The following is a 26,300-nucleotide window of genomic DNA, read 5'->3' on the forward strand; positions in this document are numbered from 1 at the left end:
CAGCCGGCCCGAGTCACAGGGGAACAGAAAACATATTCGGGTTAGTAGCCGATAGCATTTATTTCTAGTCTTTACGGAGGTCTGACACATATACACCAATGCTTTCACCGTACAAAGGACTGCGAAGAAGCGCACCCTGCCCCAGCCAGCCCACCTTCGCTGCTCGGGCTGGGGTGGCACTTGGCAGGGGAAAAGGGCGGGAAGGAAAAAAAAATTAAATTCTTGTCTGATCTCATTTATTTAAATAAATATAAATATAAATTTTATATAAAACTATTCACAAACAAACAAACCGCTGTCCCAAACCCAAACGACCGATCTTTCTTTCCTTCCTTATTTTTGTTAAGAAGTCCGTCCAGGAGGTCCTAAGCCCTACAGGTTTTTGTTTGCTTTTCAGTTTTTTAACGTCTCGTCTTTCGGTTCCAAATAGGATTTGTTTCTTTTTTTTTTTTTTTCCTTTAAACTGCCGGGGGGAGGGCGGGGAGGCACCCTGGGCCGTGCGAGTCCAGTCCCGTGGTACATGTTAGGAAGAGCAGGTGCCCGCTCCTGGGGTTACATAAATAAGATTTTAGTTGAACTCTCGCGACTAAAACATTTACATTCCAAAAAATATATGTATATATCATCTCTCTATTATGCGAAGGGATGAAAACGGACCTCCCGGCGGGCGAGGGCCGGCCCGCTGCAGGCCGGCGGGCTGCCGTCCCCGGGGCGGCGGGGCCAGGTGAGCCGCCGGGCTGGGACCCGCTCGGGGCCGGCACTCGGCGGCGGGAGCCGAGCTCCGGGTCGGGCTCATAGCGGGGAGATCTCTTTATCCTCGGTAGCCGATGACGGGGACAGAGACTCTTCGTCCTCCGACCTGGGGTAATGCCCCTGGCTGGTGCTGCACTTGCAGCCCCCGTGCGAGTTTCGCTGGGTGCCTTTGCCTTCTTTCTTGTGCTTCACCCTCCTATTTTGGAACCAGATTTTCACTTGCTTCTCGGACAGGTTCAGGTAGGTGGCTATCTCGATCCGCCGCAGCCGGGACAGGTACATGTTGGAAGAGAATTCCCTCTCCAGCTCCAAGAGCTGGGTGCTGGTGAACGCTGTCCTCATCCTTTTCCCGTTTTGAATTTGGCTGGAATCGGACCCTCCTGGACGGGAGAGAAGCGAGAACTTCAGCGGGACGGGGGAAAGGAATGAAAATTATAGAGAAAGAAAAGAGAGAAAGGACATTCTCCCGCAGCTTTCCGCCCCGGGACAGCCGCCCTCCCTTGGGGACCCTCGGGGGAGCCCCTTCTCCCGCCGCCCCCCCTCCCCGGCGGCCGCAGGGCTCCTACCCATGCCGAGGCAGTGAAACCTCCTGGGGTCGCTGACGCTGTAGGCGGTGGCGGCGGCGCAGGCAGGTGGGTGATGCGCCGGGTGCCCCAGGGCGGCGGCGGCGGCGGGCACGGAGGCGGCGGGCGGCGGGTGCTGCGGCGGGTGGTGAGCGTGGCCGGCCCGCGGGCAGCACTGGGCCTCGCCGGCGGCGGCGGCGGCGGCGGCGGGGAACTGGCTCTTGAGCAGGGGGATGGCCCCGCCGCCGCCGCCGCCCCCGCCGCCGCGGGAGGAGTGCAGGTGCGAGGTGACACAGAGCGGGCAGACGCAAAAGGCGCCGTTCTTGCGGGACGGGCAGCCCGGGCCCGACACCGACATGACGAGGGGGGAAGGCATGCTGAGAGGGATGAAGAAGTCCTGGCCGTGGTGATGCTCAGGCAGGGACGGCGCCGGCCTCGAGGAGTCTTTGATGATTAAGGAGTCGACATAGAAAGAGCGGGACATTTCGGAGGGCTGCCGAAGCCGGGGGCAGCTCTCCCAAAGTCGGTTTTTTTCCTGCTCGGCCAAGTTGCCACTGAAGTCCTGGCGAGGCGAGAAGGTGCTTATGTTTGAGAGCTGAACAAAAGGGTCCCTGGAGAGGGCTGGTCTTAAAGTCCCCCCGCCTGGATCCCCTGCGCCGGGGTTTTATATCAACTATTTAAACACGTGATGGCTGAAAAGCCTCGCAGATCTAAATCTCCCCGGCTTCCCAGGCCGGCAGGAGCGGCTGCCGGAGGCGGGGTGGGGGGGTGGGGGGAGCAAAGCGGGGGCCCCCCAAAGTGTGCGTGCTCTCTCGCTGCCCGATGACTTCAGTCCTTCGCCTCCGCCCCAGATAAATTATAGGAGCGGCGAAGCCGGGGCCGGCTGCCCCGTCACACTCTGCGCTCGCAGGCGTGTCCCCCTGTCAGCACTCCCGGGGGTGTGGGGGGTGGGTGTGTAAAATCAGTCGGGGGGGGCTGTCTCTGCTTGGGCGTTTTCCCCCAGGACCAAGCTCCTTTCCCCTCAGGAAGGGCGGGGGAGAGGGGAGGAGGTGATGAGCTGAAACAAGCAGGTCAAGGCCAACCCCCCCGGGTAAAGGATGGTCCGAGGGGCCGTGACTTCCACGGAGGCGTGGGGCCACCACCTTTCCGCGGTCCGGTCCACCCCCTGCAACAGGACCCCTCCAGGAGGCCCTTTCCGCGCTAAAGGAGCCAGGGTCACACACGCAGACGTAAAGTGAGGGATCGCGCGCGTGTCTCTGTGCGTACACACGCGCGTCGGGTGGGATGGTTTTGGGGGGTTGGGGTTTTTTTCGCCCCTTTTCACCCCGAGTGAATCTTGCCAAATTGCCAGTTAATCCAAAGGACAAAACCTTGAAATATCTGGACATTTCTCAGCCAAACGGTGTCAAACTCCCCAGCGCGCTTCCCCGGGCGCGCCAGGACGGCAGCGCGCCGCGCCCATGAAAGGCGAGCGTGTCGGGGCGGGGGGGAAGGGATTCTTTGATCTCCACCAAGTTTGCTGAAGCAATCATTCAAAGTAAAATTGGATAAACAGCTAAATACGGTCGGTGGCTCCGGAGCATTTCAGATTGCGTTAAAAAGCCAAGGTATTCGCAGCATATTACACGATTTTCCAGTGACCTGTTTTATGGGAGTTTAAGAAGAGACTTATCGTTAATTGAAGGGCGATCGCGTTCTTGTTTGGCAGATGCGAAGCGGCGTTTAAAACCGACTACGGATCCCATCCCACTCGACTCGGGAAAGGGAAGTGACAACTGTGCTCTAAAGCAGAAAACGCAGGCTACGCCTGATTACCAGAGGCTGAGCGGAGCCCAGGGAGCAAAGTAACAGCCGTAAGGCGCTCGGAGGCGGTCACCGGGCACAAGGGCCGCACCGGGACGCGGACATTCTCCAAGCCCTCCCGAACACCCGCTCTCCTGCTGTTAAAACCCAGCAAAATAAAACCGCTGCCCGCCCGTCGACGGAGACGGCGTTTCCTCGCCCCTGGGACCGGCGAGGCTCGGAAGAGCCTCGTTAAGAGAGGGGTCAGGTCTCGCCCCGCTGTCCCATCCTCGTCCCCAAGCTGCCGCCGTGTGCGGGGGTTCCCCCGCCCCAAGCAAGGGCCAGCCGGACCCCGGCCCCGAGCGGTCACGACCCAACAGTGTTTTTAGGGACAGTCCGCACTCGGCGATCTGAGGATTTATGGATGGCAATTAAAGTTTTATGAATTGCAGCTGAGGCTGGTTATGGAGCTATTTGAATGTGATTAGAATTCAATTAGAAAGTGTTTACCGGCCGGCGGGGCTCCGGAGTGTAAACAGACAGCTATTCCAGCAATGCGCTAATCCCGCGTCTTGTGACAACAATTAGGGACTCGCGGGGTTTAGGCGGGTCGGCTCCGACCTCACCTACCGTTCCCCAAACTGCTGCCGAGACCTCAGCCGAGGCCCCGGTGCCCCGGCCCGCGGCGGGGCCCAGGACAGGCTGCCGGGGACGGCGGCCCCCGAGGGACGACGGACGCCCCTCCCGGGGGTCTGGCCCTTGAGCTCCGGCGGGGCCGGCGAGGTTTTAATCGCGAGCACAGTGCACAGGCCGGGATTTTGGCCGGCTCTCCCCTTTAAAGCACAGTTCATCTGGCGGAAATTTGAATAAATCTTTGCGTTTTCTTTCCTTTTATTATTTTTTTTCCTTTACGAGAGGCTATTATGGAAAAAGAGTAATAAAGATAAACCCCATCGACTTCAGTGGAAAAACTGTCTGCAGTGATAGAGTGGATCTGGGAAGGGGGCTGTCGTAAGGGAAGGCAGACAGAGCAAGAGTCAGATCAAAATTGCAATTTGTAATCGTTATAATAAACCAAGTGCAGTGATAAAAGAGAAGAGGGGAAAAAAAACCAACAAAGAAAAACCCACCCCTGAAAGCCGGAGCAAGAAAAGAAGTCATTTGAAAGCAAAGATATCCTAAACCAGGCGGAATGATGTAAGGCGTGCGCCCACATCACATCGGCCTCGTTACAATTTTATTTTTCAATAATTCTGTCCGATAAAATTTCATTGTCCATTAAGTAATCCCCGAAATGAGAGCTCTTATGAGCCTATAATGAGCTCTAATTGCTACGACTGGGAGAGCCACGTGGAAGGATTTAGAAGGAATTAAGCAGTTGGGTACAGAGCACAGGCTGTTACCTAGCCATTACTTTCATAATTCAAGGAGAAAATTAGTCCTTTTAAGGGAAAATCCTTTGATTCCCTTCATTCTGCTCGGGGTGACAGAGTATAGCTTTGTCTGCCTTTAGTTCAAGACAGTGTAACAAATGAGAATGTAACGAAATTGCCCCCTTTTGAAAGTGGAGCAGTTCAAAAAGAACATCAGAGCCGCTCCCCTGGTCCGCCAAGCGCAGGACTGGGTGCTGGTCCCTCCTTTCTTCCAGATGTCTCTAACACCTTTATGTAGAAGAGATTCACGGCTTAAATGACAAAAGCAACTCTTTCCCTTCCCTCCCCCAACCTCCGCAGCTCCCGGCAGAAGAAAAAGCCGTGCCCGCCCGGAGAAAGCGCCGGCTTTCAGGCGCGCATCTCCGCCGAGTTCACGGGAGGAGCTGCCTCCGTGGAAAGCGCCGCAGCCCGGGGACACGTTTCGCCCAGCAAAAGAAAAAAAAAAAAAAAAAACAAAAACCACCACAAACCAAACCAGACAAACAAACAAACAAAAAAACCCACCCGAAACAACCTCTGCAGAGCAGCCGGGGTCGCAAACATCACGCCGGGGTGACGTGCGGTGGCGCTGGGCAGGATGCGCCTCGGGCTGGGTCAGTTCCCAGGCGGGAAAAGACCCGCTCAAAATAAAGCCGTGCGTGGGTAGGCGAGGGGCCGCGGGCTCCTGCCCTATAATCGCATTTATTCGCTAATCTAACATTGATTTCCTATTAGTTTCCAAAGCGATCGGCGATCGCGAAGCCGGGTTTGTGAAATGAACGCAAGCAAAAGACAGGACTTGCCCCCAGCTCCCATTAAGGAGGTCATTATAAAAGCGTGAACAAGTCTATTAATGTTTTATTGAAAGCGCATCGTTAACTTGTATCCATCCTTTTCTGAAAGTGGCATTGTGATATTGCTGTCTGTGGCACATCTTACCCAATATAGCCCGAGATTTCTCCATTATCTGTAACCAAGCAACACTTTCTGAATACCAAAAATTGAAAAGAACCGCTTAGTCTTCAAGAAAGTCCTCAATAATAGTGGAAAAGAACAAAGATCCAGGAGACAACAAAATGCCACAGGGGTGACTTTTCATGAGCAATTATCTCTCATTAATCAGAAGAACAGCTGCAATATTAATTTTCTCTCTTTCTTCCTCTCTTTTCACAGTCCCCAACATTTGAATAATCATAAATTTTGATTTCATGGAGCAGCAACATTGCCAGCGACTTGGAGACACAAGCTACCTACGCAGGGCGCACGCTTTGCACATAGCTCTTATTTTGAGGCTGCCAAAGAATAAAGTAAAGAAAAGAAAAGAGAGGAAAAGTTTGGGCCGGGCTGCTTCCCCCCCTCCTTTGCCTCGGAGCACGGATTAAACCAGCAGCCCCTTCCCTCCACCCCTGCCTCTTTCACTCATGGAAAGTAACGGGCGAATGTACCGAGTGTCTGCGCTAGCTTAAAGCGTGGGAGTTTCAACAACCTCGCTGTCCATTTAACTTCCAAACATGAAGCCAAGCGTTGTAGATCTGTCCAAAGAGACAATCTTTGGGCGTAACACACATTGTGAGACTTCAAAAGGCCCTGGCGTTATATGCACTAAGAAGTGCATTCAGCAAGAAGGGTGCAATGCCTCTCCTTTCAGGGGCTCAGCCGCTGATTGTTTAACAAGCGACGTCGCCGCCGCAAGAAAACCGCGCTGCTCTGAAGATAAGGATGTAACCTTAAAACTCGCGGTGGTTTTTTTTTCGGTTTGTTTGGTTTGTTTGTTTTAATTTTTTTTTTTTTTTTTTTTTTTTTTTTGCATTTCAAAGAGTCTCTTAAGGGTGGGGCCGGCGGCCGCCAGGCGGGGGTGGGAGGGCGCAGTGCCTCCTGCCCAGCTCCTCGCTGCTCGGGGGGACCGAGACACACACCCCCCAGCCCTCCGACTCTGCCCATCTCCGGGCACCCGCAGTTCCCTCCTGGGCCCCGGCGGGCAGCACCGCGGAGCCTCTCCCCGGGGACCTGCTCACAGCCTGGCAGCGGCTGGTGGGCTCAGTCAAGGGGTTGCGGGCTAAGGAGGGGGCGCCCTGCTTCTCCCCCTCCCCCGCAGATCCAGCTTCCCGGTGCCCTTCCCTTCCGTGGAAGGTTTTCTTTACCCCCACCCCAGGTCATAACTTACCCCACCTCGACTTGGTTTGGCAGGCTCCCGGGAAATCTGTTTCCGAGAAAATTGGGGGGGCAGCTGTCCGAGAGACCTGTGGAGCACCCCCTACACAGAGGAAGGACAGGTCACTGTCTCCTCTTGCCCCAGCGCCCTCCTGCACCCTGCTGTGTCTCTCACTGGGCGTGGAGGTCTGGTGCAGCATCCCCAGGTCCTGCCAGAGTGTGAGGGCCTACTTATCCCTGGGGAGAAACCTGCCCCTTCTTTCCCCCCCCTTGCAGCCCTTGGAGAGGTGGCACTGCTCCCACTTCATGGTGTTGGTGCTTTTCATGAAGATTTTTTTTTCACCCGATTAGATGCAAATTTCCACGCAAGTCTTTCAGGGCGGCTGTGATCACTGGCATTTGAATGAGCGCTTCAAAAAAGCCCCAGCACCAGCCTTCAGCCCCCTCTCTCCCTTCATTGCCTGACTCTGTCTTCTGCCTTCACCTGCAGGCCTACTGTGATAACTGTCTTTAGCTTAATGACCAACCAGCAGGCCTTATTCTGCTATCGTTTCTTATTTGGAGTGGGAACATTCCTTATTCACTTTGCAAGGCTCTTCCTAAGTGAATCAGGTTTGTACTTAAATACATGCATGTAAACCTTAATTCTCTCCCTCTTCAACCCTCTTAAAAAGAGTGTTGGCTTGTTGATGGGTTCCCTCTGGTGTCTGGATGCAAAGGAATCTTCTTGTTTGCGCCTTCTGACCATAGTGAAGTCTACAACAATGTCTACAACAGTGTTTCTGCACTGTCTTCCTACAGGAGATTGTAAGGAAGAGCCAGAGGAGGAAATGCCTACTGAGATTATTCTTATCCGCAGTCTTGTCTGGTATTTTGCTGACCTTGGCTTTGCTGTGTCCGTAGTCCTCTTCAGATACGAGGCAACATCAGGCCAGACACTGCAGGCAGCCTGGGCTCTGGTTTCATTAATGACCTTTGTTTAGAGCTGTGGCAGCTAAAATTGTTAGCTGCTGGAGATGATGTGTATGAGGGAAAGCTGTGGTGGTGTATCTTTAAAGGGGATAAAGCTAAACCCCTGCAACAGCCTCAGTGGAGGTTTATGGTGGGAGACGGTGCTGAAGCCCCAAGCCCATGTGAGTCAGAAAAAGGATTCAAAATGCTGCTGTGGACTCTGGAACACACCAGCCATTACCAGTTTTGGCTTTACATTGATGTATCACAAATCAATACGAGAGTGACACTTTGTAGTAACACAGGTCCCAGCCCAGCCAAGAACATGAGATTCTGTGTAATACTAAACATCCTATTCCATTTCTACCCTTGAAATTCAGCCCTTGTGCATTTTGATCCTTAGGGGTCATGCTTAGGTTGAAGCATTCTGCTTGACAGTCATCAAAAAGTAGTTTTTTGAAGTTGCTACCAGAGGAAATGCTCTTTTTGTTTTTGTTTTTTTTTTTTTTTTGCTAGCCAGTCCAGGGGAGTGGACATCAAATGCTGCTTGTGAGAAAAATGAAGAGGTCATCAAACATACCAACATATTATAGGAGCTACCTGTTTCACAGCCTGAAAATTGTATGACTTCTGAGTTCACTTCATTCAGGCTATACAAATAAAATGGTTATAATTTAGTTCCTTTTTCCTGTTAGGAAAGTATGGATAGTTCAAGAACTGTAGCATGTTAAAGAAGCTACCTAAATGAGAGCTGATACTACTCCTGTGGACTCAGGAAGCAGAGGGGAATACAGTTAATGATGGAGTTCCTCAAGTATAAGTCTCAGAAGCAGTCGAAATACTTAGTTTAATTTGTTTTCTTGGCACAGCCAATAGGACTACCTCATTCATAGAAAAGAGGTGAAGTCAGTATTTGTGGAGACTAGAGTCCCATACTGGAAGAAGTGGATTCTCCAAGAAGAGGAGTAATAGAAGTGCAATGCCAAAACCAATATAAGCTAGGAGCTCCGTGGCTGAACATGACATTGTGACTGAGGCATCTGGGCACATTAATCCACGTTTACAAAGCATCGCTGTGGCACGGTCAGGCAACGGGTATCACAAAGCATAATGGGCCTGGCATAGGCCATTCCACTAAGGAGATGGAAATACTAAAGCCGCCATGCATGGGGAAACCTCATCTGGGATAGCAGACAGTTCTCCATGTCCATCTCAGAAAAGACTAAATCGGAGCATGTTCAGAGAACAGCTTTAGGAGTATAGTATTAGAGGAACATGGACCTTCACGAGAAGAAGAGACTCAAAGAGAGGAGATACAGCTTATACCAGTTGCTTATACCAGTGAGATAAATATGTGCAAGAGAGAAGAGCTATTCCAATGAAAGAAGTGTATCACCACAAGAACAGATGGATATGCTCTGGCCATATAGCAATTTAGCCCGGAAATAACAAACTAAAGCTTATAAGTATGAGAGAAATGAAGTTCTGAAACTCATTGTAGGATTTACAAATGGGAGTATGAAATGGAAGTAGTTTTAAGAGAAAACTTGACATGTTTCTGACTGTTACATAACCGTGCCTGAAGTTATGGGATTTTTTTCTGGAGTGAAGACACACACAAAGACTACTTAAAATCCATTTTGACACAGTACTGACTTAATTTTAAGTTGCTGATTATTTGGTGGAACGTATTTTCTAAGAAAGATGCTGGATTGGTATTCCTAGAAACTAAGGTCCCCAGAGCAGCTGGAGGCAGCACTCTACTGCATCTTCCTTGCCCTCTATCCTGTATCATCTCTGTTCATTGCCTGATTAGTGTTGCAGATACTGCCTCTGCTCCAACAGGAACTGGTTTTGGTTTTCTTTCTTTTTACATTTGCTGTTAAGATAATGGAAAACAAAAGCCATGTGTGCCAAAATGGTGTTGGGTTTTTTTTCAGATGTCCAAATAAACATTGGTCTGTTTTTGATATGATCTGGAAACCTCTATAAGAAATAAACCTACCATCTAATTTCTTTACACAATACAGTCTTAGCTTTGTCCAAGCAGCTGTTTTGTGAAAACAAATCTCTAATGCCTGTGGCTGGAAGCAGCCCTTTTTCAGTTTCATCCTTTTATATGCATTTGTATCCTCAATTTAAAATAAAGGAACAAACCCAAAAGTTTCAGGAAGCAGAGTCTCAGTGAAGTACAGGCTAGAGGTATGCTACCTCTTGCTTTGCTAGGAAGAAAGTAATGTATAAAAGAAGCACACAGTATGAGCATGTCAAAATGGAACCAAAATTAAGTTTATTGGAACAATATAAAAAAGTTTTGCATAGCTGCCTCCTCCTATTTATAATGAATACATTGCCCAAGTTTGTATTCAAAGCTTCCTCTTTGAAAAATCACAGAAACAAAGTAATTTCACATATTTTACAAGCTTGTGTAAGTATATTAGTTCAATGCTTAATTAGTCTGCTATAGTGTTGAGGCTATGCCAAAATCTAATGGAAAAAGAATGACGGAAGTCCTGAAAATTAGTTTATAAGGTTCAGAGCAGTATTCTAGTGAAAAGGAAAGACATTACAATGGAAAAAGAACCCCCAGTATGAAGCTTTTGAAGGAGGAGGAAGTATTGCAACCTGAACCACCAGAAGATGTAATCAGGACGGTATAAGTCACAATTTTGAAGTGTTAACAAAATATAATTACTATTATACATTGACCAGCTGAAAAAACATCAGCCAAAAAAAAAAAAAGAGTCCAATGCTTGAAGAGCAGCTCAGACTCAAGCATCTCCACTTTAGCAGTCTGGATTCTCTTTGTTACGCTGCAGCTGAGCTGAAGAACTAATATTCTTATTAAAACACCTGTATGTCTAGAATACAGTTAACACTGCAATGTATAAGAGGTATGACTGTCTGCACTCCTCAGACATCCTGAGACAGACTCGTTGCAAGTCAGAAGATGGAAAGGTTTGGGTAAAGTACTACTCTCAGTCACAGAGCCGTAAGGCGGAGTTACTCTGCAGCTATTCTGAATGGTGCAGTGGGAGTAGAATTTGGCCTGGTGTTTTCAAAGGTTAGTTAAACAAAATATGACCTTTTTCAGGCTAGGGGAACAAAAGAGGTCAGCTCATTCTCCAGAGCTACAAAAGATCTTTCAAGGGTACCAAAGAAATAAAAATAAAAGCCGTGATCACACTTCCTAGATGCAGACATAGAAACAACGCTTGTACGTTAAGGTATCACCCAGCGAGAAAAACCCTGGGAGCTTCCCAATTACTGAGTCCTGCCAGTAATTCACCCACTATGGGAAAGGTGTACAGATTCAAATGATCAATTTTTTCCAAGGTCCCAGAGCAAGATAGCTGCAGAACTGGGATTTGACTCAAAGTCTTCTACAATTCAGAATCTTGCAGTAAATAACAGTGCTTCATAAGGGATCTTGCAGAATTGCAAAGAGCCCACTGAACCTGATTGAACTTCAGTAACTCCTTGGGCAAAGGAAGCCCAGTGCAGCTTCCCCATTCCTTTGTGGGTAAGAGTTTGTACAGGTTATCTTCCTTCTCACAAGGACATTCTGGTACAAGCTGTGCATTGTGTAAAAACAGCTCAGTTACCCAGACTTCACTGATTTCAGTCTCTGCTGCAGGTTGGAATTGTTACTCCAGTCTCTTTGAGAAGAGAAGACAACTCCACTCCAATGTCTCAACCAAGCTGCAGTGAGATTTACAAAGCTGATCACAAAGTACCTTTGAATCATCTGTGCAGTTCTTTCCTCTGCTGCTTCTTCACACATGCATCAAGAAACTGTAGCATTCATATGGTGATGGGATAAAGCACAGATTTGCACTCTGCTATGTCAGGCCTCATGCTTAGGGCGAGACAGTGGGCGGCCAAAAATGAACTCAGAGAAGGAACTGGATCCTGAACAGAAGCAACTCCTTTCCAATACCTCTCTTGCTTTGAAAGGAAAGTAAGTTTCTTTTCAAGTTGCAGTTTATTCCCATCTCTCATGCTTTACCACAGAGGTTGGAATTGTTATTTGTTTTTTACCTTCCTTGAGGACCTCATGCACTAGGAATGTAATATATGTGCTTTTGTCACACTTTAAACTACTCAGAACAAAAGCACCTATTTTTTCATGCTTTATGGATCATGCCTCATACTACCAGAAAGAAAAGTATCTACTTGGAAGTAGAAAGATGTTCAAAAGGAAATAAAATTGTGATATCTGAGACAGGTTCTAGAAATCTCTTTGCTTATACACATTAGGAATGAACATGTTAGCATGCCCAAATATTAATGAACATTACATTGTTCAGAGGAAATCTCAGCCGTTCATGTTTTGATGATTTTAAATGAAAGACATCCTTCCCTGTTCTCTTTAGATCAACATTTGTCACAGTAATTAACGAGGAAGTAATTATAATGTAATTTGTCAGAATAATCTGACAGGCAAAGAATTATGTTCTCAATCCTAAAGGAATACATAGTTCTAGTTTTCTGACATATTGGGTACGTGTGGGTGGCATAGCAGAGGGTATTTGCCTTTAAGCAGGATAAAAACTTTGGCACTTTCTATTCTCCAGCAAAAATGGACAGACGCACTGTCTAATTCTCTAAAATATGTTCATGAAGGCATTTTATCTTAAGAACAGATTAATAAATATGATTTTAACACTTTCCTGATATAAAAGCTACTTCTTTTTACAGTGACTTTGAGATCTGCAGTTCAGTTGCAGTAGTTCAGTAGTCACTTGCTGTTTCTTTAAGATGGTGAGTAAACAACTTTGTCATTCAGTCATATTTACCACGAGAAAAATAACTGTCCTCAAAACAAATATAAACTACAAGATAAGGCATCAAAGGACAGAAAAAAAACAAAAAAAACCAAGGGAAAATAAAGATACTAAGTTAAAATCCCTGCTGATGTTCAGGGGGGTATGATCGTTCACTCCAATAGCAGCTAGAAGAGCCCCACATTTGTCCTTGGCTTTTTTGTTTGTTTTGTTTTTTTTTTTTTTAGGAGAGAAGCTGACCACAGCTTTACCCAGCTAACAGCATCCGTTTCTGTAGCAGATACAGCAGAGGATTCAGCCCATGGTATTCCTTGATACTTGTTTCCAGCACTTCCAATAGACATTGTTTTTAAAGGTGATCTTCTGAAGAAAGGTTTGATATAGTACATTTGCCATTTTAAGAATGTCTTAAAACCCTAGAACTTGCTGTTCCATTTGTATGTTTATATGACTTTGTTTATGTTTGGTTTTAGCGGACTTTATGCTTTTGTACTTGCGGCGTTGAACCCCCATCAATTTCAGTGCTACAGCCGTCGCACTTAAAATGAAAACCAGAGATTTTTTGTGTGCTTCTGTTTAACTGATGTGATTACAGGAAAAAAAAAGCAGTAAGGATTCTGCTATCTTAGATTCTTATATCGATGGGAAGGGAAGAAACAAGTGTCCATACATATTTCCTATGTCAGCGAGTCCTACAAGAAAAAACCCCCAATGTCATGCCTAAAAACAGCCAAGAGTTTATCTTGCCTGTAGGTTATGTGGAACACAAGCAGGTTTTAAGTCGAGCACATCACAAATTCTTTTTGGATTAGGAGATTCTGCCTTCAGTACTGTGTTGTCATGTGGCCCTTGAAAGAGCAGGAGTACCCAGCTGTACCCGTCCACAGTTTTAATGGACTTGAAACTACAAGGACTCTGTTCTTCATTTTGTTATACGTTAAGGAAATTCTGCAAAGGAAGTATCTGCTTTTCTCTTTACATGAGATCTATGCCTTCTGTACTTTATTTATGACTTATAAAGGGTCCCTCTCAGAAATACTGTTTTCTGTATAGAGGTACCTTTTTGAGCTCTCCTGATGAACCGCATATAAATACAGTATAGGAAGCTGGACTAAAAGGAAGACAAAATAAATTGCTTGACAGGAAGAAAAAGGGCTAATACAAAATAAAGTGAATTGGAGCTATTCAACATATCTTTTTACTCTAAGAGCTCCCTCAGTTCTGCATCATAAAGTCAGCAACACAGCTCTGACTTACTGCAATGGTTTGGTGTCAAGACTTCCCTTTGCTTCTTGCACAGAAAACCTTGGTTAGTTTACCTGTGGTTTTACAAAGATTTTGCAAAATAATCAGTTAATCAGCAAGAAAGAGTGCAGGAAACTGCTCAGAGAAACAAAGGCAATCCTGTGGCTCTAACAGTAAGTTCTGCTGTGTTATTTGTAGCTACCTACCAGTTCTGACTTTGCCCTTCCACATTTCTGTAATACCATTACTAAAATATCATTTTTAGGTTTTGTTTTGTTTTAATTTTGTTTTGTTGAAACTCAAGGGGTTGTGGTGACCGATGCCATTAGCAGGAATGTTTACATTATCGGTAGCACTTTAGCCAGGCTTGTCAAGAGCTATGGGACATTTAAGCAGGACAGAGAAGCCAACCCAGAGATGAGAGGCTCTGCGTCAAGGCAAGGGACTGATGTGAGAGGAGGTCTTGGGACACAAGAGGCAAAGCACGGCCCGATGTGAGTACCCTTGGAGGTTTGCTACAGTCCTGCAGCTTTGCTAAACTTGCTCTGTGGTGTCCATGAATGTATGTTGCAGTCTACTATTTCTATCTTCCTCTCTCTGGCTTCTACCCTCCTATCCTCCCCTGCTTGCCCTCTTCCCTTGCTATCACCACCCACTCTTGTTTTCCTTCTTACTACCTCTCTTCTCTTAATTAATCAGGGAAAGAAAAAAAGAAGCTGTTCCTGCCAGCTTTGCTTTGCTGTTGAGTGGTGGTAGGAGTTCAAAGAACAAGGTTTCTCCTGTGCCTGCTGCTTGTTCTTTGATGCCCTGTTGCGATAAAGGAGAGGGAAATAAATAAAGCAGGCAGCAAAAGAGGAAGAGAGGGAACTGGAATAAAGAGCTATGGGAAAAGAAATGTGACAATGACTTAAGTTCCTTTTAGATTACAGTATGCAGTTCGCACCGAGCAACTCTGAGGACGGGGAGTACCTCGGGCAGAGAGAGTTGTGCGTGGCACCAGTTCCCCCCCACTCAACAGCTAGGTGCAGTAAGCAAGTTCTCTGGGGAGGACAGTCCTACCTCAAACAACAGCACGGTGCTCTTCAAGCCGGACTTTAGGCCTACCCTCTTTTCTTTAGATATAAAGAGAGTAAGTGGCTTAAAGGTACAATCTGTACGAGCCTGGCATTGCTTTCGCTATTCCCACAGAAAGGACAAGAGACATGTCCCACTGTTTTGGGTCAGAGTACACACCAAAACAGTCACAAGCAAACGCTGTGATGTGAAGGCACGGACTTGGGAGTGCATGGCTGGTGGGGGGTCTGGTGTGTGACAGTGAGGTGACAGCAGTGGAGAAGGAATGACTACCCGTGTGATACTCCTTGAAACAGAGGAGAGGCCCATGGTAAGACCTTCATCAATGTGTGGTAGGATGCCAGCTACACAAAATGGGGAGCTTATGGCCTCTGAGGGTGGTCCAGCGCTGCTAAGACTGGTACTGAAGGTGTCAGCACCAAGGAGATAGAGAGACACGTCAATCTCAAGATTAAGGCAGTTAATTTCTGCCTGAAAAACATGATTCTAACAGTGCCCATGCGAGATGATGAAAATGTCACTTAAACTGAGTTTTTCATAGGTGTCTGCTGGCTGTGTGCTTCGGTTTTAGTGCCTGTCCCAGAAGCCTGATACGCTGAAGTAGCTTGCACTCACCACTGCAGTCAGTCGCAGCACTTTGAGCACACCAGGTGCTACAGAGCACATGCTGAAACATCATGGGCATCTCAACCTAGAAACCTAGCACTTCTGCTTAACAGCCACCACCACAGTGCTTCCTCTGTTAAAGGCTACTGCATACTGAAAGCTGGAAACAGCAGACTGTGGAACAGGCAAGTAATGTACACCTAATGCAATGAGCTAATCGAGGGTCCTGGGACTTTCTTTCTCCTTTGTCTTACCTCAAACCAATCAAGCGAGCCAACCACACTTGTCACGTCATGCGGCACAGGGATCTTGGACCTCAAACAGCTTGTAGCTTGTAGCACTGCTACAAGGGCTCAGGTTGATGTAGGTCAGCCCACCCCTTCAATGTAATTTCCAAGATGTCCAGCATGGTGCTGCACAGCATTAACTCCCATTACCTGGCTGCTACTGTGGACACTCACCTGAAAACAAAGAGGTTACCAAGTTCATCCGTAGAGTGGGCTAGCACAAGGAGGCACAGCTTCAGTGAAACCAGCGGGTTTCCTCTTGCTTTTGCCAGTATTAAATTTGGTTCATTTTCTCAATTTCAGGACTGTTAGAGAGAAGCAATGAGTCATCAGTCCTGCTAAATCCAATCTCTGTGTGTGACATACATGTGCAAGAATAGTAACTAGGTAAAAAAACCACGTGTAAGCATACTAGTATGAAAGCACACTATTACTCAGGGGAATTCTGTGTTATTCTGTAGAACTCAGTTATTTGGGAAATGAAACTTGTTACAAGTAGCTCATGACTGAAACATGTTTCCAGTGTGACAGTAAAAGATGCTGCTTTTTTCCTTTACAGCAAAGGCAGTGACATGGACTAGCTCACAACCGCACTGCTTCTACCCTGGTTTTACTCAGAGCAGTAAGCACCGCGACATCTTTGCATACGCTTTTTTCCTGAGAAATACACCACGAGGATCTTTATGAGTAATGGAGCAGCAACGTAGTCTTTCAGAAAACAAGCTGATCGGTGTATGTACTGTAGCAAGACAGGAAAAAAGAACTGCACGCATGTTTTAGGGGAAAAATGACCTAATAGGAGAAAGGGGCTATTGTAATTAAGATACATGGTGTAAGGTACTAGGAAAGGAAAGGCGAATGTAGAATTCTCTTCGCACTCGTGAAAAGCAGATTCAGCCGCAGTTTCTTGCCTGTTCGGGGCTGAACCCCCTAACTGACATTATCTGTACATTAAATACTGCTGCAAGTACACGACCCACTAGTCCACGCTGTCAAATAAAAAAGATCTGCTCTCCCTTGTTAAAATGTCACCCTGCTACTGCTGAATCCCACGCCAGCGCTGCCTTCCCCTGCCGGCACAACAGCCAACGGCCTACCCGTTGCCGAGGCCGTTACGCTCGCACCGGCATTTTCCAGCCTTTGCTTTAGGTTTTGGTTGTGACAAATACCAAGACTAAGCAGAGGGAGAGCAAGACCCCCGTTCGTTTTCAGGGATTCCCTGTCAGCGCTCCATGCAAACGACGGTCTCCCGCGCGGTGCCCTCAAGCAGAAAAAAACCCCCTCCGCGCTCAAACGCTGAGGCCGGCGCGCGGCCCGCCCCGCCCCCGCCCCCGCCCCCACCCCGCCCCGCCCCGCTGCGGGGCGGGGTGGGGGCGGGGGCGGGGCGGGCCGCGCGGCCGGATGTTGTTGTTGTTGTTCCTGCCCCGCCCCTCGCCCCCTCCCCCCGCGGAGGGTGACGGGCGCTTCCTCGCCCGGAGCCGCCGCCGCCGCCTCAACCTCAGCCGCTGCCGCTCGCTCCGGCAGCGGGGTGTCCCCGCCGGCCCTCTCCCGCCGGCCCCCGCGGCCGGCCCCGTGGCGTCGCCCCGGCTCCTCGCTCTCTCTTTCTCTCAGCGGACGCTCGGGCCCGGTCATGGCGGACTTCGACGAGATCTACGAGGAGGAGGAGGATGAGGAGCGGGCGCTGGAGGAGCAGCTCCTCAAGTACTCCCCCGACCCGGTGGTGGTGCGAGGCTCCGGACATGTCACCGTGTAAGGGCCGCGCCGGGGCCTGCGCGGCCGGGACGGGCGGTGGAGGCCGGGGCGGGCCTGGGGGCGGCGGCCGGTGGCGCCGAGGCAGCGGGTACACCTTGGGGTAAGGCGAGGAGGTGGGCGCGGGGAGCACCGGGTCGGTGCCGCCTCCCTCCGTCCCTCCCTCTCCCCGCCGTGCCCCGGCGGCCGTGGGGCTGCGGGAGGGCTCGCCTCGGCCCCGCCGGGCGGCCGGGTCCCGCATGGGAGTCGCAAGCGGGTCGCAAGGCGCTGGGGAGACAAGGCTGACTTGGGCTGTGACTGGCAGAGGAATGTGAAGTATTTGTCCGAAGTGATGAGCTGTCAGGAAGTAAGGTGCCTGTGTTCTTGTGTATAACAGGTATGCGCCGGCACATGACCGGCTGGACTGTTGCTTAGGGTTGTTTATGTATCTGTTATCCACTCCTTTTTAACATGTGGCCACTAATAGAGCTCTGAGGACTTTCTTAAAAGAAAAGGCATCCATGAGTCAGATGGGTACGTGCAAAATCATATTAAGTTGTGGTTGATATGTGTTGTTTCACTGTGTTTAACGTGGGAGCGACTGTGAGTTTTGTTTTGTGACTGTTTTGTGTCTCTGATCTAGCAGCAAGTGACCATCGGTTAGTGTAGTACTTCTCTATAATATAACAGGTGAGGGTGTCTTTTCTTCAGTCAATTCTGTCAGGCTCACTCTACTCCACTGTAGTTGTTGTCAGTTATGATGTACAGTTTCAGAGGCTGAAATATCAGCCTGGAGACAAAACGCAGCAGTACAAACCTTTTTTTCTAATATTCACTGTTCAGCAGGACTAGGCTTGTAATAGAAACTTAAAAGCAGAAGGTATTGTGGTCTGTTGCTTTGAGTGCCATGGCCTCTACTGATTTTTCAGATACTGACCTGCCCAGAAATCCAGGGTTAAATTTAGGGTAGTTTTGTGGCAATTTGGTACATTACTGCTTTAATATTTGGTTGACATTAAGTAATGCTAACAGCCAGACAGGGCACTTTGCTGTTGGTTAAAAACGGGAAGTGAGGCATGATAGACTGAGAGAGGTTTCAAGGGTTGGAAGGATGTAGATGGGCAGGGGGCTGAGGAGGCCCTGTAAAGGAACAGAAGCATGTAGCCAAAGTATTCAGCGTATGACTGTTTATTGCGAACAAAAGTTGTTACCATCCAATGACTTCTCCAAAAATAAGCTGGTAGCCTTAGCCTCTGTCTGCTAAACAGAGCAAAACCACAAGTAGATAGTTTTCGTATTAGCAAACATGAAAGTAAAAACTGAAATGGAGGCAAACACTGGTTTCTTCTCCAGTACTGGAAGGTAAGCTGTGCAGGACAAGATCAAGGCCCGTTAGTGGCATCGTGAGGAAGCTTGCATAGCGTGTCTGTGACTAGTAAGGGTGTTGTGGTTGAAGGATGGTTGCCGCATTAATTGTTCATTAATGGTCACTAGCTCATTATTACTTTAAGGTCTTCCTTAAAATATTTGTTCTTTAAGTTTTGGACGAGCAATGAAATATGAATATGTACCTCCAAAATTTGGCAATTGGTCTTCATCTACTTTCTTTATGATGCCAGGTGTGAAGAGCTCACTAAATAGCATCAGCCACTCTTACCTTTGTACACCCTATAACTTTTTTTGTCATTGATTGAGAAGCTTATTATTAAAAGTTAGATCACTGGCAGAACATTCACTTGGCGGATTTAACGAGTAGGTCAAATCCTACATATATAATGAATTAGTCTTGCCTGGTGTAAAAGCATGTATGTGTTTTGAAGGTCTGACAAAAATGATCAGCAGTTAAGCAAATATGGGATTGATCTCTCCCTGGCTCTGCAGTTTAAAGAATTGCTGACTGCTTCTGCTGTGTGTGTATTTAAACAGAAGCTTTCTTTTCATAGTCTATTGTCATATCCTCTCTGATCTTACACAGGAGTCATAATGTTGAGTTTGAAATATGTCGTTTCCATGACTACAGATTAATGTCAGAAAGACATTTACTATCACTTGATTTCATCCAACAGACATTGGAAGTGTGTGAGAGTCCTTTCTAAGCTGAGTAGTTAAAAGCAATTAAAGGAAAGCAGGTAAATATTATCCATATAAAACATGACGGCTTTGGCTTTCAGGGTATGGGACTTCTGATTAACACAGAATTTTCTTCTTAAACTCACTGTTTGGAGCATGCTGCACACAATTCTGAATTTTTTTTTTTATTTAATGTTGCCTAAGCACTCCGTTAAACGGTTTCCAACCAGAAATATTTGAGTAATATTTGACCTGGTTTCGATAACTTGAGGTGGTCTCTTCTAATGGCAAGAAACTTGAAAGCTGAGAAAATACAGAACTTTGCTTACAACTGAATTGAAAGTCCAAGGTATTTCATACGTCATATTAGGGTGGAAAGAGAGGTACATGATGAGTTTGAAATTGAGAAGAAAGTATTTGTGATAGGTGTCTGATTGTGTTTTTCAGTGACTGCTTTCCTGTTCCTCAACCAGTTGAGACATGTGCCTTATGTATACCAGGCTGTATTAGCTAGTAATATTGGATTTATTAGTCTTTTGCAGTGCCAGAATGATAGAGAGCCATTGTGATGTGCTAGTGAATGCCTTTCTGTGCTGTTTGTCACCTTAGTGCATTGTGTGTTGATGCAAGATAACTGTTTGGAGGGGTAAAAGCCCTCACAAAATATATTTTCGCCCAAGTCAGTTTCTTTAATATTAAACTTACATCTGCATATATATTTTTGAACCTTACTCTGTATCAGGGGCATATGAGTGAAAACAGGTCTATGTGACAATTATGGATGGAGAAGGACAAGTGTAAGGTCTTGCACCTGGGAAAACATAATCTGGGAGTGCAGCACAGACTGGGATCCACCTGGCTGGGGAGCAGCTCTGTGGAAAGGGACCTGGGGGTCCTGGTGGACAGGAAGCTCAACATGAGCGAACAGTGTGCTGCTGCGGCCAAGAAGGCCAACGGGATGCTGGGTTGCATCACAAAGGGCATCATCATCAGAGATAAAGAAGTCATTATCCCGTTCTACTCAGCGCTTGTCAGGCCACACCCGGAGTACTGTGTCCAGTTCTGGTCCTCGCTATACAAAAGGATGTGGAGAGGCTGGAAGGGGTCCAGAGAAGGGTCACCAAGATGATCAAAGGACTGGGAAGCCTGCCATACGAGGGTAGGCTGGGAGAGCTGGGTTCGTTCAGCCTTGAGAAAAGGAGGCTTAGAGGGGCTCTCATTACAATGTACCGGTACTTAAGCAGTAGCTACAAAGATGATGGAGGTTCCCTTTTTACAGGGAGTCACATGGAGAGGACAAGGGGGAATGGACACAAGTTGGTCTTGGGGAGATTCCCATTGGACACGAGAGGGAAATTTTTCACAGTGAGGACGGTCACCATTGGAATAATCTCCCCAGGGAAGTGGTTGACTTGGCTGCGTTGGACACTTTCAAGTCTCGTCTGGACAGGGTGCTGGGCCATCTTGTCTAGACTGTGCTCTTCCTAGAAAGGTTGGACTAGATGATCCCTGAGGTCCCTTCCAACCTGGGATTCTGTGATTAGTGGAATATATATTTATTTTGTGAGGGTTGTGAACATGTGGAACTGAAGAGTATGGTTGAGAGCAATTGAAAAATGGTTTTTGTGTCCCCAGAAGTAAAGACAAAGAGGAAGAGGATAATGTGTGTCAGTTTTATGTGTTAGGAAGATCTGAGCTGCAAGCTGAGAAAAAGGTGCAGGTTGGATGTGTTCTATACTGTAAACTTCTGTACTTCGAGGTTTCCACCTCTCACCATTTCTTTCTCTGCTGTACACAAGGGCAGGAACTCAGCTGGACCTTTCAAACAGAGTCACTTTTAAGAAACACTTTTTCAGGTTCCAGGAAAGTTCAAGAAAGTACTCATGCATGAGGTGAGCATGAATCTGTCAAAGACATGATGTTGACGGGAAAGGCATAGAGCAAGCAGAGAATAGTATGTGTCACTGAAGATGGAGCATTGTACAAAAGAAATCTAGTGCTGCTTGAGGACAGCTGCCTGAGGAAATGCATCTCCAAAATATTGCTTTCCAGGTTTGATTTTTAAGACACTTTTTGCTGCTTTTTAATGTCAGAGCTGTTATGTCTTTGCAGGAGTGAACATGTAGTAGTGTTCCATGGAGTTTCTAATATTTTAATTTCCAAATTTCAGCATGTAGTCAAGAATGATAATACTGAGATCACATAATTACTTACCAAAGCTTTTAATGGATGGAGTCACCCTTTTTACTACCTGCTTATGGTGATGAAACTGTAATATGGAAAGCTCGGAATGATGTTGGTAGCTGGTTGAGTTAGCTTTGATGTTTCAGTTTCACTGCCCCACCATGTATTAAGCATTACCACAGGCCTTGAGTACAGAGTCTCAGTCTCATTTGCTTATAACTTCACCAAAGTGTAACTGTATTGGTCAGAAGTTTCTGTGCCTTACTCTGCCTCAGTGTGTTTGTAAATTCAGATGCCTCTAGAGCTTTTCGTGTAGGGTTGTCTTTGTCAGGCATGGCTTTTGCAGTCTCCATGAATATTTGCTTGTGTTTGATGAAGCTGTGAACATTGGAATACTTTTGGATCATGCATTCACAAAAAAAGCCTTGTTTCTGTCCTGCTGATTTCCCAGCCAGTCTTCAGCATGAGGCTGAGCAGAGCTTTCCCTGCAATTACATCTTTTTGTGACTTCACTGAGAGCAGGGGGACTTCTTGTGCCTTTGACTTACCTGCTCATGCCTTGGAGTAAAGGGCTTACTTAGCAATCTGGGTAGACGGACAGCTGAAATTCTGTCTCATCTTTTGGTCAGGGGCACAGCATTGTTTTTGTTCTTGCAACAAAAGCTGCTTTGGACTGAATTTTTCTGGTAGTTGGCCACTCCCTTATTGCTCAAATTTATATTTAATTCCATTATTCATAGCAAATCTCCTCTGGATGTTGAAGCATCAAGTGCATTAAGATCATTTTTTGAAGAGACATCTCTCTAGACATCTGTCTGATTTGATGAATTATAGTAAAGTGGTGTTACCTTTTGGTGTTGAGACTTCTGATGGCAGCTGTGTATCTTGAGCTTGGAGTCCTTCTCCAGGCTGGGCTGCTTATAAAATGTATACAGATCCAAGGGATTTTTTTTTTTTTCAGGCTTTGGTTTCCGCTTCAACCTACTGGCAATTTTAAGTAGCTTAACTAATAGGACATGACACTTCTTTCTGACATTTACATAACTTTTGCTGCAGCACTTGGTTTCACTCAGGATTTTGGGGAAAGGGTGGATGGTCCTCCTGTCATGGAATATTCAGCAGGATTTTCAGTGGTAGAGGTATGTTGCCCGTGAGTATGTGTTTTCTCTGTTCTGTGTTGAAGTGGTAAACTTGCCATATATTTCTCTGGTTAACAGTTTTTATTTGTTACTTCACAGTTTTGAGGGATTTGTAGAAGTTGCAGAGCTACTATTCTAATTACAAATACTCAAATATGCTGTGTAACTTCTGTGTAAGTAAGGTCTCCAGGGAGACCTTGTTGTGGCCTTTCAATATATAAAGGGGACTTATAAGAAAGATGGAGAAAGACTTTTTACCAGGACAAGGGGCAATGGTTTTAAACAGAAAGAATGTGGATTTAGGTTGGATACAAGGAAGACTTATTTCTTTTTTTTTATGGTAAGGGTGGTGAGACACTGGAACAGGTTGCCCAGAGAAGCTGTGGATGCCCCATCGTTGGAATTGTTCAAGGTCCAGTTGGACGGGGCTTTGAGCAACCTGATCTAGTGACAGTGGGGTTGGACTAGATGATCGTTCTATGTTTCTATGATTCTACTGCCTGCAGTCAATGATAGGGAGATGACTTGTTTACTTTTCCTTAAGACCATATGTGAAAATCACTTACCATGTCAAATTCATAAACTGTCTAGCCTAGCGTGCTGTTGCAAACTGTGGCAACAGGCATTGCTGCTTATGGGTTGCATGCAAGCCTAGCTGTTCCTAGTGCTGTTCTCCTTGGACACTGGCACCTGCACTTGCATGAGGTATGTGTGATTGAGAGATGATGTATGCATTTGCATACTTCAACATCATCTTTCCTTTAGTGTCTGTTTCTAAGGGAACTTGTGTAATCTCTCTTCAAATCTGTGGGCACAGTCTGTGTCACTAATCTCAAGTGGAAACAAACACAGAAGTTTGCTACTTGCAGCTTAGAGAAGCACTTTCTTCTGTTTTAAACCAATCTCTGACTATTCTCAGTGGGTGCCCTCTGTTGTGGGATTTTGTGATTAACAGTTAATCATTCACCTTATCCACTGCCTTCCTGAATCTTTGCACTTTGATCATATACCCCTCTCAGCCTCCTCTTTTCCAAATTAGTGTCAGCCTTGTTAGTCTCCTAGGGCAGATACTTTATTCCCTTAATTATATTAGTCTTCCTTCTCTCTGCTTTCTCTTAACTCCACCAAGTCCTCCATGAAATTTGGATGCCAGAACTGCAACCAGTACTGAATATGTTGCTATACAAGGGTTTTATAGAGAGGCAAAACGATGCCCTCTGTGTTGTTCTTAATCACTTTCCTAGTGGTGCCCAGTATTTTATTGCTATTTCTGGTGGCTACTTCTTTCCTTGAGCTGATGTTTGAGAATCGTGAGTGGTGAGGAAAGATCTCTCTTGTAAGCTGTAGCTGCCAAACTTTAGTTGAGTGTCACATAAGCATAATTTAGCTTTCCTGATATTCACCACCTTTTATTTATCTATGCAGAAGCTCATCTGTCACATGTTGTCCACTGGGTTTTGTGCGGCCCTTCCACAGCAGGTCACCATTGGTACAGCAGTTAACTGACCATTTGATGACTTGGACAAAGTTCTCCATTGGCATGCAGATCATTCAGCTGGGGTGGGGGGGGGGGGGGGGGAACGCGAACCAACCCAAAACCAAACCCCTAGCTGCTCAATAAACATTGTCAAAGCAAATTATGTCTTTAAATTATTCAACTATCAAGGCTCAGGTAAGCTTTTCTGCAAACAGCTGAGCAACGTGTGATAGGTCCTGCTGCCAATATTAAAGTCTAGAGCAGTTTAATTTCCGATTTGTGTTGTTTGTAGTATTTAATAGTAAGACTGCTTTGGTTTATATTCGGAAAGTTATTAATTCCAGCTTAATTTTTACATTGACTGCTGTTGACGAAATTAATAGCCAGTCATACAGTTTCATTAATGACTTTGTTAGACTGTAGAGTCTCTATTAGAAGTTATTGCCCAGACCATATGCCAGAAAATACTCAGATTTTCTTTGATGTTCATCCAGTCATGAACTCAGCCAGACAACTGTAAGATACAAAACAATTTTTTAATAGACAAGGTGAAACTCGTCTGATCTTAGATGTTCTGAAACCCAGAATAGTAAGTAACTCCAGGTCATCTCAAACTGCTTCATAGCTTTACATTCATAAGTGGTGTGTTTCTTTCAAATTAGTTATAATTTAAGTAATGTTTTGTATTTTGTGTTCTGAAACTTACTAATATTTTTTTTTTCTGAATAAATAACCTGGTGTTGATTCCATTTGTATGCTTAGAAGAGTTTGTTTATTTAGCACAGCCTGAGTGTAACAGCACTGGATGAGCTTTTCTTCAAGATACATCTCTGTTGGTGGAGGAGAGGAGTAATTCAAACTGTGGACTTAACTTACTGCCCCTTTCCCATAAGTACTTCACTTTTCACACTTGCCACTGTTGCTTACAAAGATTTTGCTGAGCTTGGGGAAGAGTCAACAGAACCCAACAGAACTTTAAGTAGAGACTATAGGCAACGTAGATTTCAAACTGTTTAGAGTGGTGTGCTTTTGTCTGTTAGCATAATTTTAGGAATTACTTTTAACAACAGCTATTTTTTCCTGAAATTAATGCTGTTGTGATACGAACCCTGAGAGCATTATGAGGTGCTTGTAACTTGTGGCATGGATTGGGATTATTTATAATTTTTGTATGATCTTCATTTTGTTTTTGCAGGTTTGGACTAAGCAACAAATTTGAAGCAGAATTTCCTTCATCTTTAACTGGAAAGGTGAGTATCTGTGAATAGGAATTTGGAATTAGAGTTAGAATTTCATTACAAAAACAAGAGTTCCAGGTGTAGGCCATTGTAAGAGTAATAAATCACTCTGCTGTGGTACTAGTTTGTTTTTCATTGTGTTCCCCTTCCTCCCTTTATAGGTTGCACCTGAAGAATTTAAAGCCAGCATCAGTAGAGTTAACAGTTGTCTTAAGAAGAACCTTCCAGTTAATGTACGATGGCTACTATGTGGATGCCTTTGCTGCTGCTGCACTTTAGGTTGTAGTATGTGGCCAGTTATCTGCCTCAGTAAGAGAGTAAGTTGAACTATTAATATAATTTTTAATAATGAGAGTTGTGCTGGGTTTGTTCTCATTTTTTCTCCCCCACCTTTAAAAACTGGGTGCTAGAACCAAAATCAGTTTGATTTCATATATTTTGCTATCATTTGTCTGTCATACTTGTTAAAGTTACAACAGATACCAGTCAGAACTTTGAGCTTATGACTCAATGAGTGGTAGTGTAGCTGAATGTCTCTGCTAGAGTCCTTTACTGTACAGCACCTATTATTATTGAAGTAACTTTCAACATACTTTTTAATAGCTGCATCTCCTCTGTGGTACACTGTTTGGGATGATTTGGCAGTGATTGAGTGGCAGTTTGTTTACAGGAGCTTCTGATTACACTGTGGCCCAAATCGTAATACATTTTTGTTTAAAAAGGCAACTTTTCAAAAGATAATTCTTCTTTTTGGATTTTCCTTCCAAGCTGTAGATGAGTAAGACTTTTTTTTACATTAAGAACTGGAAAGTAGTGTTTTGTCTGTGTACACTTGGCACTTAGTGTATTGTTC

At 46.0% G+C, this 26,300-nt stretch overlaps 2 protein-coding genes across 2 annotated transcripts in view; one reads left to right on the top strand and one right to left on the bottom strand.

Annotated features, from left to right (window-relative positions):
• Positions 1-239: 239 nt before the first annotated feature.
• GSX2 (GS homeobox 2) lies at positions 240-1,800 on the bottom strand. Its single transcript, XM_075092443.1, has 2 exons — positions 1,320-1,800; positions 240-1,133 (listed from the first exon to the last, which is right to left on the bottom strand). The coding sequence occupies exons 1-2, from the start codon at positions 1,798-1,800 to the stop codon at positions 793-795; spliced, it is 822 nt and encodes a 273-aa protein (XP_074948544.1). The 3' UTR covers positions 240-792.
• A 15,216-nt stretch (positions 1,801-17,016) lies between these two features.
• The window catches only part of CHIC2 (cysteine rich hydrophobic domain 2), a 32,647-nt gene continuing 23,363 nt past the window's right edge, over positions 17,017-26,300 (top strand). Inside the window, exons 1-3 of the mRNA XM_075091464.1 lie at positions 17,017-17,360; positions 25,405-25,459; positions 25,609-25,764. Coding sequence (XP_074947565.1) covers positions 17,242-17,360; positions 25,405-25,459; positions 25,609-25,764 — 330 coding nt within the window. The 5' untranslated portion in view covers positions 17,017-17,241. The remainder of the gene's footprint in view (positions 17,361-25,404; positions 25,460-25,608; positions 25,765-26,300) is intronic.

The sequence above is a fragment of the Phalacrocorax aristotelis genome, chromosome 4, assembly GCF_949628215.1.
Source record: "Phalacrocorax aristotelis chromosome 4, bGulAri2.1, whole genome shotgun sequence".
NCBI lineage: Eukaryota > Metazoa > Chordata > Aves > Suliformes > Phalacrocoracidae > Phalacrocorax > Phalacrocorax aristotelis.

Coding starts and splice junctions, on each gene's coding strand:
- GSX2 (XM_075092443.1), bottom strand. CDS start 1,800: ATGTCCCGCTCTTTCTATGTCGACTCCTTAATCATCAAAGACTCCTCG. Junction 1,134..1,319: donor GTTTCACTGCCTCGGCATGG/GTAGGAGCCCTG, acceptor TCTCCCGTCCAG/GAGGGTCCGATTCCAGCCAA.